Source organism: Physella acuta, unplaced genomic scaffold (genome assembly GCF_028476545.2).
Source record: "Physella acuta isolate Inbredline_101_S28 unplaced genomic scaffold, ASM2847654v3 ptg002612l, whole genome shotgun sequence".
Lineage (NCBI taxonomy): Eukaryota > Metazoa > Mollusca > Gastropoda > Physidae > Physella > Physella acuta.
Window position 1 is genome coordinate 1 of NW_026734067.1, and position 17575 is coordinate 17575.

Genomic DNA, 17575 nt, shown 5'->3' on the forward strand with positions numbered 1-17575 from the left:
AATAAATGTACGGCAAGTGGTGTTTACTTTTATGGTTCTAAGAAAACACAATGGCAATGTAATTAGAATCACCACCGAAAAACATGCTTTCCTAGGCGTCCGCACCCAAAGAGAGCCTTTCCAGCATTCTCAATAAGTCTAATTTCACCATCTGTTTTAATAACACCGAAAAACAAAAAATAGAGATAATTGTACTGACTGAAGAAGAAGTAATAACCAGTTTAATGATAATCACAGCCCAAGACATTCTGATTAGAATCAGCAGCAATAAAATGCGCTGTGACACTATAAGGCAATGTGGAATTGTCAAAAAAATTCATTCAGGGTCTATGGCTAAAGGGGAAGTCTATTTTACTGTATGGCTCGGAGCTAGATTACAGACAATGGAGAATGAAATGCTGCTTATGAAACCGAAACAAAAAAAAAAGAAGAAAATCAAAAGAGCTTAGAGCAGTGGTTCTTAACTGGTTGAAGGCGCCTATGAAACTAGTAGAGTTGGGTACCTCCAAAAAGGTTAAGAACTACTGCTTTAGATTGTAGTTTGTATAAGGTGCCAGCTTATTCGGTCTACTTTTGGTTGTGTCTTTAGAACAGGGGTCTCCAAACTACAGCCTGCAGGCCGGATGCGGCCCGCGAGGTCATTTTATCCGGCCCGCGACGATCTTTTTGTCCATTGAATAAATGTTTGTTGGAGGTGACTGAGGAGCTTTTGACAGAAAATTCAAAATAATTTTAAAATGTAGCTCTGGGTGCAAATACAATTACTCGCTGTGTTGCAGACATTGGCGAAAACATTGCGACTCAAATAGCGAAAAATTCAAGCAAGTTTCGCCATTTTTCAATTGCAATGGATGAGTCGCTGGACAGCTGTTCCACCACTCAACTGCTTGTGTTCATTAGAAGTGTGGATGAAGACATGAACATAACACAAGAGCTGGCTTCCCTACATATAAAGTATGACACTGCACTGAAGAGGATATCTAACGATAGATAGTTCAGAGACAAACACAAAATCTCAAGATTTACCATATTTCACATCAGTAAGATTGCTAATTTTGCGAGAAAATTCTGAGCAGAGTATCTAAGAAAAGAAATAGGTGACTTCCTGATAGTAAAGGCAAGTCACAGCCATTATTGTCTGATGAAGAGTGGGTATAGAAATTGGCCTCTGCTGCAGACATAACTATTCATTTAATTTTTTTCTGAACCTAAAACGGCAAGAGAGTGAAATCTAGTTTCTGATCTATACACCCACCTAAAGGCCTTTGTCATGTTTTTGGAACAAGTACAGGCTAACAACTCGACACACTTTCGGCAGTGCAAGGTCTTTACGGCTAAAGCAACCACTGAGTTCCCCACGTCATTTACATACGACCCTTAAGAGATACCTTAAAGAAACTCTGATCCCCGAACTGATATTTGATAGTTAATGCGGCCCTCGGGCTGAAAAGTTAGGAGACCCCTGCTTTAGAACAATTTTGAAAATAGTGTATTATAGTATTAAAATATCAGTTAGGTTGAACAAAGTGACAAAGCATCACCTGTTGTCAAGTAGTACCATTTTTTTCATCGTTTAGTAGGTCTAGTGGCCTTAGTTATATGAAAATTGCTATATTAGGACTTTTTATGAAACAAGCAATAAAAAAATGATCTATTCGGTACAATATACTTATGTTTTTAGCTCTTAAAATTTCGGCAAGAGTATCGTCTTCCGCCCACCCGTTCCAACCTTATGCTATTTTACTGATCGGATAGCAATTCAAAAATCTGTGATATTTATTTCTCTTTAATACAGTGATTCAGAGAAGATATAATGCGATCAAGTAAAAGTATCTGATCTCTAAAGTTGTAGTTGAGAGAATCTTACAAAGAACTAGGCGCATCATTTCTTAACGAAACTGGCTAGTGAAATTGTACATTACGCGTTAATACAATTGATTTCTTTTCAAAGTGTTAAAAGAGTTATCTACTCACCAATCCAGTACAAATACTTTGCGATTTTTGTTCGCGAAAAAGGAGCCCGCCCCCCCCCCCCCCCCCCCCCCCCCCCCCCCCCACAACCATCTTGGGACAAAGTTTGTAGAGCAAGTTTTAACAACGTAACTAGCTTTCTAACTTTTTAAAAAATGTTACACAATTTTACAATGCACTTTAGTACAATTAGTTTCTTTTCCAAGTTTGTTAACTTAAAATCCAGTGTAATTTTGCAATTTTAATTAGCCTTAAAGCACCCCCACACCATCTTGATAGAAGTTGATAACGTATTTTACTGTTAAACAATCGTACAATACGTCTTAATACAATTTTTTTTTTATAAGTGGTAACGTTTATCGACTCACCAATATAGTGTAAATTCTTCAGATTTTAGTCTAAAAAAAAGCGACCCCCCCTCTAGGAAAAGCTGGAAAGCAGTTTTGCCGGTCACTTTTTCTTAAGAGTATATGTTTTACAGTTAATAATCAAGGTAGAAATTAGTTGAACCAGTATGTAAAGGCGTGTAGCCATAACTTTTCATAACAGACTGTTTATAATTCAAAACTGCAGCATAAAATCAGCTTTTAAATTTTTTTCACCCCTTTTGGCACACCCCTAAGGTCGGCGCCTGGGACAGCCCCCCCCCCCCCCCCAGCTACTCTGTACTCAGTAAGGGAGTTTTAAATGGGAAATATATTGTCTACTAAAATATCAGAACAATAAAATACTTACTAGTAGTATTAAACTGTTCTTCTAGGCCCAGTGCTGGTCCACTAAATTCAAAAAATAAGGTTTGGGCTACAGGCATTTTAAATTTGCCATGTTTATTGAAGACATCAACTGCTTTATCATCCAAAAATTCTGAAATAAAACAAACAGTGCAGATATAATTAGGCCTATCAACATACATCAAACACTCAGCAGTTTTATGTTTATAATATAACAGACTTTATCATTCCATCACTCATTAGTATCAACACTCCATCTACAAGTGTAAAGGTGCACCTTTTTACAGGTAGAATCTTTCAGTGCAGACACCCAGGGTCACAGATTCAGCTATTGCAGGTGAAACATTAGGAAAATCTAAGCTGACATCCCTTGCAACAATTTACTGTCCTTTTTGATAGAGTAGCAACCTGCAGAGGTGATGGGCCAGAATTTGCATAAGAGGGGAGTACAGGTTGGCTAAGACAGCCAGAGACTCCCAAATTTGCTCTTACAAACAATATTGAATTTTTTATATTTTTTAACAATTATTGTTACTGTAAGTTAAGTGATCATTTGAATGTTTATATGACAAGCTATTTTGAATTTTTTTTACCAAAGGAAGGCCACAAAAGTATGAATCGTTCCCCATGAAAAACTTCAAAACACCCCGCCCCTCTAATGTTAATATCTACTATCATCATTTTCTGGTTGGAAACTGTTTACCTAAAGAATCACTCCATAAAATAATAGAAATGTTGTTTGTAACCATGGAGTAGTGATGTCCTGCAGTTGATCAATCAGTTGCAGAAAATACACTGATTCTTATCAAAATCGGCTAGGAAAAACTTTATTTTGACACATATTTATTGCTGATTTATCAAATAGCTAACGACAAAATGACCAGCTAGTAATAGGTTGAAGCCTATAGAGCAATAAAAGTTAGAGCAATTAAAGTAACTTACATTTAGACCTTTTAGTATGGCAGTGTGCACTGTTTGAAAATATGTTTTTAAAAGGTAAAAAGTATGTATTAAATGTGTGTTATTTGAAGTGAAAGTGACCTTTTTACAAGCTTTTATTTAACTCACTTCCTCTGTCTGTCGTCAGTCTGTCTAGATCGAAACGCCGGAGTGAAAATTCGGACACTTCTACTTGACCAATACGATTCACAGATGGCACGTGGGTCAAGACATGAAGACAATGCAATCTGATATTAAATTTGACTTATTGGATGCCTAATTAATTTTTTATGAATTAATTAAAATTTGGACTGAATTAGTAGGCATGTCTATCCAACCACACCACATGCGTCATCACTTTCAATAGCTGCGCCATCATTTTCAGTAGGCGAGCAATGGTTTTTAGTCATGTAACTCTATTGTAAATAAAACATGTTAAAGTACTGGAAAAAAAAATTCATAAAAAACGTTTTAATAACAAGCTTTTATGTAATAATGCACTAAAAAGTAGAAAATAAATTATAGACTACTATTCAAATAACTATACAGAAAAGCGTGGGTGTCTTCCTTAACATTAGTAAAGGTATCCAATAGATACTAAAGTGATGTCCTAAAGACCTGTAACTGGGGTTTTATGTCCTGTAATCCAGTACTGTTGTCTGCATCTTTGGTCTAATGTCCTGAGGTCATGCATTATAAGCCAGATACCTTATTCCTGTTGACCAGTTGCTGTTCCAAAACATTGCTCATAATACTCATATGTTGAATTGCTCATATCTCAAAGAAATGTTCTTCATTAAGAAATTATAAGAAATGTCATTAATCCATTTCAAACTCCTAATTGCTACTCAGTTGTTTTTGTTTCATGTTTTTAAATTGAAAATTTTACTTATAAATAATAAATGCTGTATAAACACAATAAAGGCAAATGTAAAGAAATAAACCAGTTTTTTAAACTAGGCAATATAATCTTTTGAAATCATTGAGCTGGGGCACTGTTAGTTTCACTTCAATTATTTTTTGGAGTTGATGAAATTATGTGCTGCAGGTTAGTAATTTTTTTAAACTAATTCTTTACAATTTTTTCTCTGGCATGTGGGAGCTTCAGTTTACTATTCATAATCATTCATAATTTTCACAAGGCGTTGATTAGAGCTCTTTTTAAAAAATGGGCCATAAAAGAGGGTGGTCAATAAGGGTCAGTTTTAAATGTCTCTCCCGGGTGTTAGGAGCCCCCCCCCCCCGGTTACAATCACCACTTGTGCGCATCTATGACCCCTAGCTGTTTAATCACTGAATGTTGTGCACCACCGTGTCACTATTGCCAAATTGCACCCTACTGGGGCGCAGGCGGACACACCTAATTCAATTTAGTGAATAATAATAATATCGCATCTTATCCATAGCCTATTGCACTGTTTAAATAAAAGACAATATTAGAGTAGAGTAGAATAAAACGAATCAAATAAAATGTTTAATAATTATGTCAGGCGAGGTAGTTTAAAAAGAAATTATACAGTTTTATAGTTTTTTTTTTATTTCTATGATCTCTTAAAATCAAAATTTTTAAATTTATTTTTGTGTGTTATTTAAAAGGATGGTTAAATTAGAGAATGTGGGAAAGGCTCTCTCTGAGAACAGACCTCAAAGAAAGCATAATTTGATAAAGTGTTTAAGATTAAGTATGTGTTTTTGAGTTTGTGCATTTGTGTATTGCGTTTACGTGTGAGTTTGTGTTTGCGTGTTGTGTTGGTTCTGTTCTCAAGTTGGTAAAAATATTCACAGTGGCGAAGCAAGGCATGCAGCTAGTATATATATATAGCTAATGACAAACCTAATTTCGCCATGGGAATTCCACTTTGAAGAATCTGTACCACAGTATCAATAGCTGATTGAATTGTTTTAAAATGACAAACTGCTGCTATAATCTACAAAAATAAAACATAAAAGTGTCATGGATTTTAAATTTTAATGTACAGAAAAATGTACAGAAAAAATAGAAAACGGTTGGCAATAATTTTTTTAATAAACCAAAATGTCATGACACATATAATTCATAGGTGTGTGTCTAAGGGTGAGGGGTATGACGGCCTCGGGCATAGACCTTAGGGGGACGCTTAAAGGGTAGGAAGAAGATTAAAGGGTCCATCTATCTGAATTACAAGGCTATAGTTGAAGTTAAGATTACACACACATGGCTTTACCTATTAATTCAACAGTTTTCTACATAAACTGTACAGCTGGGAAAAAACAACCATATAGGCCTAAATGTTATTGGACAGTGGTATCTATCTATATAAAAAGCAATGTATGTGTATGTCTGTTTGTTTCTTTGTCTGTTTGTCTTTTATGCATTACTACACCTTTCATCCAATAGACATGACACTTTGTTGTTGAGAATACTCCTGGGGAAGTTTCTGCCGGAAATTTTTTTTAAAAATATTCACAGGTGTGGCGCCCCGGCAGGGCGATATTTGATATTTAAATGAGCAAAGGGGCTGTACTCTGCGTCCTTGCGGTAATGTAATCGGGGCTCACGAGAGCACCCCATTAGATCCCTGACATTTAGGTGGCGAGTGATTAACAGTGATATAAGGGTGAGTGATTAACTTCATGAAGCTGGGCGATAGTGTAGGTAAACCCGTGCCCTGATAAATATGATCCAAGCACAAGCATTGTTTACATTTAAATAAGTCAGTTTTAGAAAACAAGGTCACACATCTAAGAATATAGGATTGGTAACACATTGATGAAACCCTCCTGATATATTTCTAGTAGTTATAAATATCCAAATGTAAAGTGAACAGATCAAGAACCACTTGGTTGATATGGATATAATCCACAATTCAATATTCTTTTAATCCACAACATAGCTTAAGATAAGAGCCAGCTCTTGTAATTTTTATAAATCAAGAAAAATATTGCAATTTCTAACAGCCTTTTTCAAGTTTAACATTTGTTAACCAGTTTATAATGATGCTGCACAAAAACGGTTGGGTATTTAATTAGTTTCCTAACACCACCCTCCCCCCAAATGCTATCAAATTTTCCAATGGTTAAAGCCACACATGCTATAGCTTCTGACAACAGCACAACCAGACAATAGCTACTGTTTTCACAGCATGTGGCTTTGTTTGGACACAATAAAAACCAACTAAACCATATAGGGCCAACCATATTATAGATAGTACAACATTTAAAAAACTGGACGATGATAGTTAGCTCCTGCCACTAACAAAACTCTATCACAAAGCAATTTATTTTCTCATGCTAGGTAATGATTGAATTTTTAAAAATTTCAAGACTAAAACAAATGTAAAGTGATCACGTTTACATCAGCACTTTCACTGTTAGAATAAAGTGTTTGTTCTGGGTACAAGAACAGGTGGCTACAACTGAAGGATAGTTTCCCATTTCATTTTTTAGAATAAAAATGTTTGTTACTTTTTATATCAATCTGGAGAATTTGTAGTCTAACCTTTTCTGGGATGCTATGAAGTTTAACTGTAGCTTTTGTAATAACTCCCAAGGTTCCTTCTGAGCCAACAAACAAATTAGTCAGATTGTACCCAGCTGAAGTTTTTCTGGATGAAAACAGAATAATAACATAAGAAGCTGTCATAGGGTTCCATAGAAAATAACAGGCATTCAGCTGTTGATTTGTTGTTTAAGTTATATGTTAAGTGGAATAGACCACATATTATAGTAAACTGGGGCAATAATTGCATTCCTAATTTTCCACACAATTAACAAAGCTCATTTATTCTAGAACAATTTTAATTGTCACAATTTAAAAATCAGTTTAAGGTCATTACTACTTACTTAGACCTTCTACCTTTCCCTGCAGTGTCAATGACCCTACCATCAGGCAAAACAACTTCTAGATTTAGAACATTTTCACGCATAGTTCCATAACGTATAGCATTAGAACCTGATGCACTTGTAGCACACATACCACAGACTGATGTATCAATTGCAGGATCTAAAATTAAGCATCAAAATAAAGTAATTTAAAAAAGTCCAAATAGTCTGTATTGCCACCTCTTTATTATAAGACTGGCAGCACAGTTGTCCTTGATCTATTACATCAAGAATTTTAATTTTGATGGTGCTAACAAGGTCAAACTCAAGAAATAGCAAATTTATTATATTCAACCCATTTGGCCAAAAGGCATTTAAAACTAAAACTTGTAATTTAAATACTGCGCTAAATTGTGAACGAAGCTGCAAAAATTAACATAACCAAAATCAACATAAAAAACTGAGTAATTATGCCAAATTTCATGAAATTATGTGCAGTGATATCAATAGGAGGATACAATAGAACTGACAGGGGTAATGTCCTAGGTCTATATACATCTGTGGCTCAGTTATTTCAAATGGTGCTTCCAAGCTGCATACAGTTACAGGTTAAAGTAGAATAATCTTGAATTAATTCAAAATTTTCTAACAAACTGAGTTTTCATAGCTCAAGTATAAAATCTTTCACCCACACCCTTGTTCTCATACAACATACAATTTATCAATCTTACCCAGAGGAAACCAAAGACCTAAATCCATGAGATAAGCATTCAATGCTACCCTCATCACACCAGGACGAACTGAACAGTCAAAGTCTTGTGCATGAACTGACACTATTTGATTCATTTTCATCAAGTCTAGACTGACACCTCCCTGTATGTAACAGTATAATACAAATCAGTTTAGAATAAAAAATTTTTACATACAGCTTAACTGAGAAGACAGTAACAAATGACATTGACAGTAACATAAGAGAATCACATTATTCATCGCAGTTTGAAAGAATTATGGTGTTTCCTTGATTCCATCTAAAAAAATATTCTAAAATGTGTTTTAAATGAGATTTTTTAATTAAAAAAACTAGTGAAGTGATTTAGAAAAAAGAAAAAAAAAACTTAACTTTGTTTTGAGTGCAAGCAGTATCTAAGACTTGAGAGTCTAACCTGTAATGCATTGACACCACCTTCCAAACCAGTTGCACTTCCAAATGGAACAACAGGCACTTTATTGTCGTTACACAACTTGAGAACTTTGCTTACATGTTCCACAGATTCAGCAAACACCACAACATCTGGCATGTGAACACTGTATAATGATTGAAATTAAAATTCTTAGTCTAATTTTTTTAGCGCAATTTCCATACTGGGATTGCGATTATTAACTCGTCATTTCTGGATGGATGGATGGATGGATGGATGTGTGTCCGCAGCTATAAGTCGTATCTCCTCCTCAACGAAGCAATATCGAGGACTAGTTCCAAAAGCAAATATATGTTAAGCAAGTTCCGAGGATGAACATAGGCCAAAAAAATTCCCGGAATTCCTTCCTAGATTTCCCGGAAAAGCCATAAAAACCTCGAACAAATGCAGTTTTTGCTCCATATCTCAGCAACCAGACCACTTAGTGATTTGAAACATTTACCAATCGATTCCTGCCATAATTTAAACCAATATTGGCGAAGAAAGTTTTCAAAAATATCCTTTCGTTCGGTCACAAAAAATTAATCAAGAACATTTAAACTGAGCATCGTGTAGGCCTAGGATGATATTTTAAACTGAGCATCGTGTAGGCCTACTCGTTAAAATAAAACTATTTCCGTTGATATTTTCTATTACCCTCTACACGTCCGCATATTTTTTAAAATCTCGTTAAGAAATATTTTTTCTATTTTGTTTTGAATTATTAAAACTACTTGTGTTGCATTATTTATTTGCTGAATATATGATTTATCTCGATTTAAAATTGTTATGGATAACATAAGGAAATTGCGCTTAAATTGTCACTAGACTTTTTATTAACTTGTTTTTGCATAGCTTTGGTTAACATTAAAAAAGTAAAATATGCTTCCTACTCATGATGAGATGCATCGTGTCCATGTTGTTCTCTAACAGCCTCAGCAGTTGAAACATTTGGGTTTCCAACAATATTCTTTAGTTTATCAACAAACTTTGTTGTTACTTTTGATTGATTTGCAAGCTGAAGAAGAAAAACATTTTTTTAAAACTAATAATAGGTAGATCTACTAAAATTTAATATTTAGTTTATTGAACCTATCCCATAGCAAAGTATATCCATTATGAGTAAATAAACACTGAAGTAAGTGGCTTAGATCTTTTCCTTTTTGTGCCAAAGATGCATGTCACCACCACAGAAAGCTCCCTTCACTTTTGTCAGTCACCTGAAAATGTCTTTGCCGTCCCTCATGACAGTCCTGTCTCTGCCAACTGCTTCACGCCACCCTTGGCTTTCCTTGCTTGTTTTTTCTAGTTGTGTCCAGTTTAGTTCCATTCCAGTAATGTCATCTGGATTCATTCTTAGGACTTGCCCCATCCATTGCCATCTTTTTTTATTATTCTAGAAACTGCTTCCATATCCATCTCTCCTAGTAGTCTATTATTGGATCATTGCAAGTGATCTGCTGGTGGCAGTTGTTGCTTTCCAGGATTCTTTGCCATACAGTAGGATGCTAAGGACATTACTTTTGAAAAGTCTACATTTTGTCTTGGAGATTTTCTTTCGATTACCATTGCCTATTTAGTTTTTCTTGCATGACTTGGACTTCAGGCTTGTAGTTATATTGTCTGCAAAATAAAATTGTCTGCTAGTTGTTTGTGTCCATTTGATGCCTCTCACTTTGCATATAGCTTTTTCTCTGAGTTTTATAGCATACATTTGTAGGTGGTTGTGAGACCTGGTCTCCCCTGTGAGCAGCACTATGGCAACTACATTTGTTTTAAAGACACTATGGATACGGTGGGAGCCAGAAACAGTGTGAGACCAGCTTTTTATTCTTTATTTATTACCACATCATTCATGCAATCACCATTAAACTTTGAAGCTAATGTTCCCGATTTTGAAAAATTTAATTATCAGAAGAGATGCGCCAGTGTGGTGGTGTGTGGTTGGAAACCCCATTGGACATCAACAAGTTGACGAGAACCTTTCCATCATTGTTGAAATAGATTTATTTTTTAAATTTATTTTGCCATCAAAGCAACAGTAAAAATAAAAAAATTAGCCTGAACTTTTTTTTCAAACCACAAGACAGAATTCTGTCATTTTTGCTTACATTTTCAATGATATAATGTAAACAAATTGTTTTTGGCTTTTTAAAAAAAAATGTGTTTAGTTACCAAAAATACTAAAAACTAAAATACTAAAAACATCAAATGCATCCAATCTTTAGTTAAATAAATTTAAAAAATCAGATTTTTATAACTATTTTTATTTTTAATAAAAATTAGAATCGTATATGATTTGAAAAAAATAATGAATGGGCCTATTGAATCATTTTGAGAATATTCTCAATTGCGTCCATTCCTCAATGGTTTTTGAGGAACCCTGAGTTTGTTGATTAGGCACACAGGGTATTGATGCATTAAAAATTATTTTAAAGAAGGTCTATTCATAGTAAACTATGCATTTGGGTTAGGCATTATGGTTAGGTTTAAGGCAAAATGGTTAGGATTGGGATTCAGGGTTAGTGATAGGGTTAGATCTTAAGACAGCAGTACTAAACAGTACATGATAGATATTGCATAGTGCCATTACAGAATCAGAGAAAAAATTGCTTCACTCTGATTGGTCAGTGTATAAGAAGCCTTCTGAATGCTAGTCTTAGTGAACTATGAATAGCCACAGCCTTTTTAAAACTGAATTACTACAGGTCCTAAATAAGTTTGGGCCAGTGTTCCCTCCAAGCAGCACTCTGCGCTGCTGTGCAGTAGTTTTGAACCTGCCTCGGTGATTTTGTAAAATACATATACCCTTGTGTAGACTTTTTGAACACCGCACACACAATATACATGCTGCACACTGACTTTTTACCCTTAGAGGGAATGCTAGTCTAGGCCTCAATTTTTGTGCTTTGTTATCTTATAATGGATATAATTTGCAATAAAATTTATTTTGATAAAAAATTTAGTGAGACAGGTTACTGCCAAACATTTTATATAGTTTTAGTAGACTTATTTATTTAAAGTAATAGATTAATATTTTATATTTTTATATTGCGTCAATTTAAAATTATTTTTTTTTACTTAAGAGATAAATAAGATAAATAAACATTTAATAATACTATAATCTAGATTATTAAATACTAACTGGAACAGCAGTAATAAAAGTGCGAGCAATTATACAGTTCTTTGAGATTTGCTGCATACACTTGGTCATCTTGTTTGTAAACATAATGAGCTAGTTATGAATTTATTTCCAGGTAAATTTCTGTAGATTCAAAACTGAAAAAAAAAACATGTTAACTGATGATAATGTTGTAAATGAATGTATACAATAGCATGATATCAAAGCTGGAATTTAGTAGAAAGAGTAATAGTCTAGGCCCAACTCTAGGTCTTCACTAGCTAAGCTAAATCAAGATGCTAAATACTAAATAGTCTAGTAAAAACTTAGTAAGTAAATTGTTACCTTTCTCAACTCATTGTAGATCTACTTAAAACACAACAGTGATGTCAGTCTTTCTTCTTCTTCGTTCTTAATTTTTAGTGTTGGAAGAGATCGAGCCTTATCTGCCAGAGGTTTGAACTCGAGACTTTTTTCGAATTTATCAACCATGAGCTTTGTCGACTCGACCATGCTTCCATCACAATTAAGGATTACGTGTCAACTGGTTATGTGCCATTGAGGCCATTGACTCCGATTTCAGCCTGCTTTTCTTTTTGGATTTGCTTCCATAGCCTTTGTCCAACCAAGAACAAACTACAAGGCAGCAGTTGTTTGAAAGTGACACAAATGAACAGGATTTTTTTCTTTAACACGTAAAAAAAGTATTTGACGTGTTTTAAACACCAGTGTGACTGATGCAATAAGCTATAAATAGCGTTACTAATGGTCTATTATTAGATGCTCGATCTCAATTTCTGACTGGCTTGTCTAATAGTAGATGCTTATTGCATCATTCGGGCATTACCAACTCGACCACGCTGACCCATAGTGATGTCAGTAAACACCATCAAGTTCACTTCAACACTTTATTAAATTATGTAAACACACAGCTTAGGAGCCGTCCATAAATGACGTAACACTCGAAGGGGGGAGGTGGGGGGGTCTGTAATTAAATTTTGTGACGGTGTGTGATGAGGGGGAGGGGGGGGGGGGTTCAGATGGTGCAACATCACACTTTTGCATTATAAAAAAGCAATGTTTAAAACTAATTTAAGACGTTATTTCGCATTTTAGAAAACTGTTTTTTATAAATTGCAATAGGAATTGATTAAAATACTCTATATTGACAGTTGAGACAAGATTTTGGAAAAATATCGATGTTTTAAGAAAAATTCAACTGCAATTTTGAGAAGGGTGTTGTAGGCTGAGGTGTGACGTCATTTTAGGTGTGGGGGTCTGGCTTTTTGTGACGATGTGTGATGGAGGGGAGGGGGGGAGGTAAAAATCGTCAAAAAGCGTGACGTCAATTAGGGATGACCCCCTTACACACTCCATCACTACACAGAGACTCTACATTCAAGGGATATCAATAAGATTTAATAAGATATATAGCCATATAGAAATCTAGATCTAGAAACTATAAAGATCTTATTCTAAATAGATCTAGCTGACTAGCTAGATCTAGATAGTAGATACTACTCTACTAGAGATTACAGCAGAGGTAAGTGTAGTGTAGTTAGGTCGTGGAGGCTAACTAAATTTTTACCAGAACTAGAATCAAGATGTAGACAGTGCCGGCGCTAGGTTTTTTAGCGCCCCTAGCCCCCCCCCCCCCCCCCCCCAACTTTCTTAAATTTGCACCACCCCCTCAAACTTTCGATTTCCACACCCCCCCCCCCTCAAACTTTCAATTTGTTTTCCATCCCATTTTGGCGCCCCCCTACGTCCAGCGCCCAAGGCGACCGCCTAGTTCGCCTTATTATTAGGTAGCGCCGGCCCTGGATCTAGATCTAGATCATCTAGAATCTAGATTTCTAGATTAGAATTAGAATAGATCCTGAATCTTGATTCTTCTAGAAATCTAGATCTAGATCTAGATTAGATCTAGAAGAAGGCTTAGATTTCTATGGTACTCCTTATTACTCATTAAACTTAAACCTTAGTCTGGTGAGTATAGATTTTAGATCTAGATCTAGAATCTAGAATCTAGAGTCTACCTTGATTCAGATTAAACGGATAGATCTAACTTTATTTGCTATTCCGGAAGTCCGGTCACCAAAATAGGAAGTGGTTAGGCCTTGAAACGTCGTTGACGCATAAAGCAAATAAAGATATCGATACTGATGATCTTTGCAATGAGCTTCAAGTAGCAGCTTCCTAAGCATAATAATTTCACATCAGATTTGCTTCTCTATATAGTACAACTAAAATTGGAAGATTATAATACCAAATGTTGTTGTTTTCTTTGAGTTCTCTGTGTGGTTTGTTGTCTCATGCTGGATATATTTTGTAATGATAAAGTTTAACTGGTTTAATTTAAATTTAGTGAGACAGTTTTCTAATATATATATATATATATATATATATATATATATATATATATATATATATATATATATATATATATATATATATATCTTCGGGGGGGGGGGACGGACACTGACGGTGGCAAATGGATTGGCGTGGTCGAGTCGTTAAAGCTCATGGCTGCAAAACCGTAAATATTCGAGTTTGAACCCTCGGGCAGATGAGGCTCGTTAGCTGAGGACAGCCACTCTTCTAGGAGAGACAACTCCAAAGTCAAACAACTGCTGCCTTGGGTGCCCTGTCAAAACGGCCCGGGACAAATCGGCCCAGTCAAAACGGCCCCGTTAATATGACCCCGTCAAATTGACCCACGGGCCCACGACAAAACGACCCAGTCAAAATAGCCCCGTCAAAAGGGCCCCAACTTATTGGCTCCTGTCAAAAGGGCTCCCGTTATATTGACTCGCGACATATAGGCTCCCGACAAATGAGCTCCCGACAATTGGACTCTCGACATATTGGCTCCCGACAAATAGGCTCAGGACATACTGGCTCCCGACAAAGTGGCTCACGACATATTGGCTCCCGACAAATGGGCTCCCGAAATATTGGCTACCGACAAAACGACTCCCGACATATTGGCTCCAGACAAATGAATGGTATGACTACATAAAAGTAACCATTTTGTCCTACCTCCACTACTACTATAACATCTTTTTAATGCCTGAGTGAAACAAATCAAGCCCTTAACAGCTAAAATCTATCAATTCTAAAATTTTGATAATGTTTACTTTACAAAAGATCTGTTGCATAAAAGCGAGCACAGAAGTGACATACATGATGTTTACAGGATAACATTTTGTTTTGATAACCTACAAGCACACTGGAGGTAGGAAGGTACAGCTTTGACCCTTCTCCCCACACACTGAGTTGGAACAGCCTAAAACCGACTCAATTATGGAAGTCATAGATAGATGACCTTTAAATTAAAACATAATATCTTCTATATATATAATTCTCTTCTTGGAGACGTTAGAAAACAAACTGTAAGCGCGCCTTGCGGTCCTCTCTCTTCCTCTCTAGGAAGTCAGGTGAGCTGTGGTTCACGCTAAATGTTTACATTCGTAGAGCCGGGTTTAGTGACCGCTATTAGGGACAGATAATTTAGTTTGAAACGATTTTGAACTTAGGGGAGGTAGCTAAGAGGAGGTTGCTTTCACGGGGGGGGGGGGGGTAGGGGTTGGGGGAAAGGAGGTGGGGTGGGTTATCGTCCTTAACGACTTACTGATAGTGTTTTAAAGCAGTGGTACTGTCGAATTTACAAATTATGAATTACTGAAAAGTAGAATATAAAACAACTAAATAGCGGCGTATGATACGGCGCGGGTCGGCTCGTATTTTATAATAGACTAGCGTACCCGCCCCCGCGCGTTGCCGCGGGAATAGAAGAAAGTCCGACGAAATATATAAAAAGGGTTTCATCCATGCGTTACCAATCCTATATTCTTAGGCGCGTGACCTTGTTTTCTAAAATGAGTTATTTAAATGTAAACAATGCCTGCGCTTTGATCATAAAAATATGGACACGGGTTTACCTACACTACTGCATGAAAACCGCGAGTGTACATTAATCACTCCCCGAAATAATGAGGCAGAACACACTTCGGTGACCGCCATTTGTGTCAGGGAAGTAGAGGGGCGCTCTCAGGAGCCCCCTCCCCCCGATTACACTACCGCATTGGCGCAGCGTACCACCCCTGGCTCCTTAAAACTAACAGGCGCCATCGTGTCAAATAGCATCCTGTTAATTATGATGCAGATTGCGTCATTCGCTAAAGTGACACAAATGAACAGGATTTTTTTCTTTAACACGTAAAAAAATTATTTGACGTCTTTTAAACTTCAATGTGACTGGTGCAATATGCTAGCGTTACTAATGATCTATTGTTAGATGCTCGATCACAATTTCTGATTGGATTGTCTAATAATAGATGCTTATTGCATCATTCGCAGTGACGAAACTCTACAGTAGGCTCCTCATATTCAAAACGGTTTTTTTTTTCATCTTTCGCAAGGGGACGATACTGTATAGAAGGATTTCCTCGCGTGACAAAGTTATTTTTAGAATCCTGTTGTAGTTTTACCGCTGAATATAGAAGTAGCCTACCCCTTACTCGCTATGCAGGACGCTCGATTAACGGATGCCAAGTGCCAACATGGTCGCTCTAAAACTATGGGCGCCAAACCGTGTATTGACGAAAGTTGTACACTATATGGCGCCGACCATAAGAAACATTAGTTTTCTTTTTCGCAGGAATATTCTCGGGAGTATTCTCATTTACTCCCTAAAGTTTCATGGCACTCGGATGAACCGCTCCCCACCCCCCTCCCCTGGGGGCGCCGCCCTTGCAATATTAAAAAAATATTTGTTTTGCAGAATCCTACCATTGAGTGATCTAATCATCTCCCCAAAGTTTCATGGTACACGGATGAACGGTGTGAAACCGAAATAGACTTTTATTTTTATAAACCGTATATAGAGAAAAGTCGCAGCCTCCCGTGGCGCCGCCCTTGCGAAATTAAAAAATGATTTTTTTAACAGAACTCTTCCCAGAATTGTTCTAAAAAAAGTAGAAGTGTCCGAATTTTCGCTCCTGCGTTTCGATCTAGACAGACTGACGAGGAAGTGAGTTAAATAAAAGCTTGTAAAAAGAAAAGCAAGCTGAAATCGAAGTCAATGGCCTCATAACCAGTTGACAGGTATACTTAATTGTGTTGGAGGGGATCCCATCCAACACTAAAATTAAGAAGACCCCCCCCCCCCGGTGTGGACGTCCACAAACATTCAGTACACCATTCCAAACTTACAACCAATATTCTATTTAAGAAAATAATAGGCATATTAGTTATTTTAATCAGAGCAAATATTACATTTTTTAATTCAATAACTGATTAGGGGTCATCCTTAAATGACGTCACGAATTTTTATGACGATTTTTACCTTTGCTTCCATCCATTGCAGCCCTTTGCTCCCCAGGGGCCACAAAGGAACGACGATGATGATGATGCCATGCATTACACATCGTCACCCCCCCCCCCATAAATTGATGTCACACCTTGGCTGACTTTCCCCTCCCCCTCAAAATTGCAGTTTATTTATAAAAGATCTATTTCTTTCTTAAATATTGACTGAGCTCAGTAACATAGAGATATTAATACATTTCTACCTAAATTTCAACAATTCAACTTAGATCTATATCTTTACTTTTTTTAAATACACGATCTGAACACCCTGCCCCCCTTCACCACAAAATTATGTACCCTAACGTGTTATGCAGGTCTAAAGTCAAGATCTATGTGTTATTTTCCGGAGACATATTTGTAATGACCCATATACATATAAGAAGAAATTAAAAATGTGCCATCCAAAAGAGGATATAAACTGTATTTATTCCTCGATATCCCATGAGAGAATATTATGGTTT

At 36.3% G+C, this 17575-nt stretch overlaps 1 protein-coding gene across 1 annotated transcript; it reads right to left on the reverse strand.

Annotated features, from left to right (window-relative positions):
- Positions 1-2706: 2706 nt before the first annotated feature.
- On the reverse strand, positions 2707-13850 carry LOC131933740 (putative D-lactate dehydrogenase, mitochondrial; the record flags this gene model as incomplete). The annotated part of the gene is made up of 9 exons (XM_059290347.1): positions 13781-13850; positions 11766-11899; positions 9514-9638; positions 8606-8747; positions 8174-8315; positions 7464-7623; positions 7120-7225; positions 5476-5569; positions 2707-2835 (listed from the first exon to the last, which is right to left on the reverse strand). Coding segments are annotated over exons 2-9 (982 nt in total), but the record flags the coding sequence as incomplete, so codon positions are not given.
- Positions 13851-17575: the final 3725 nt, after the last annotated feature.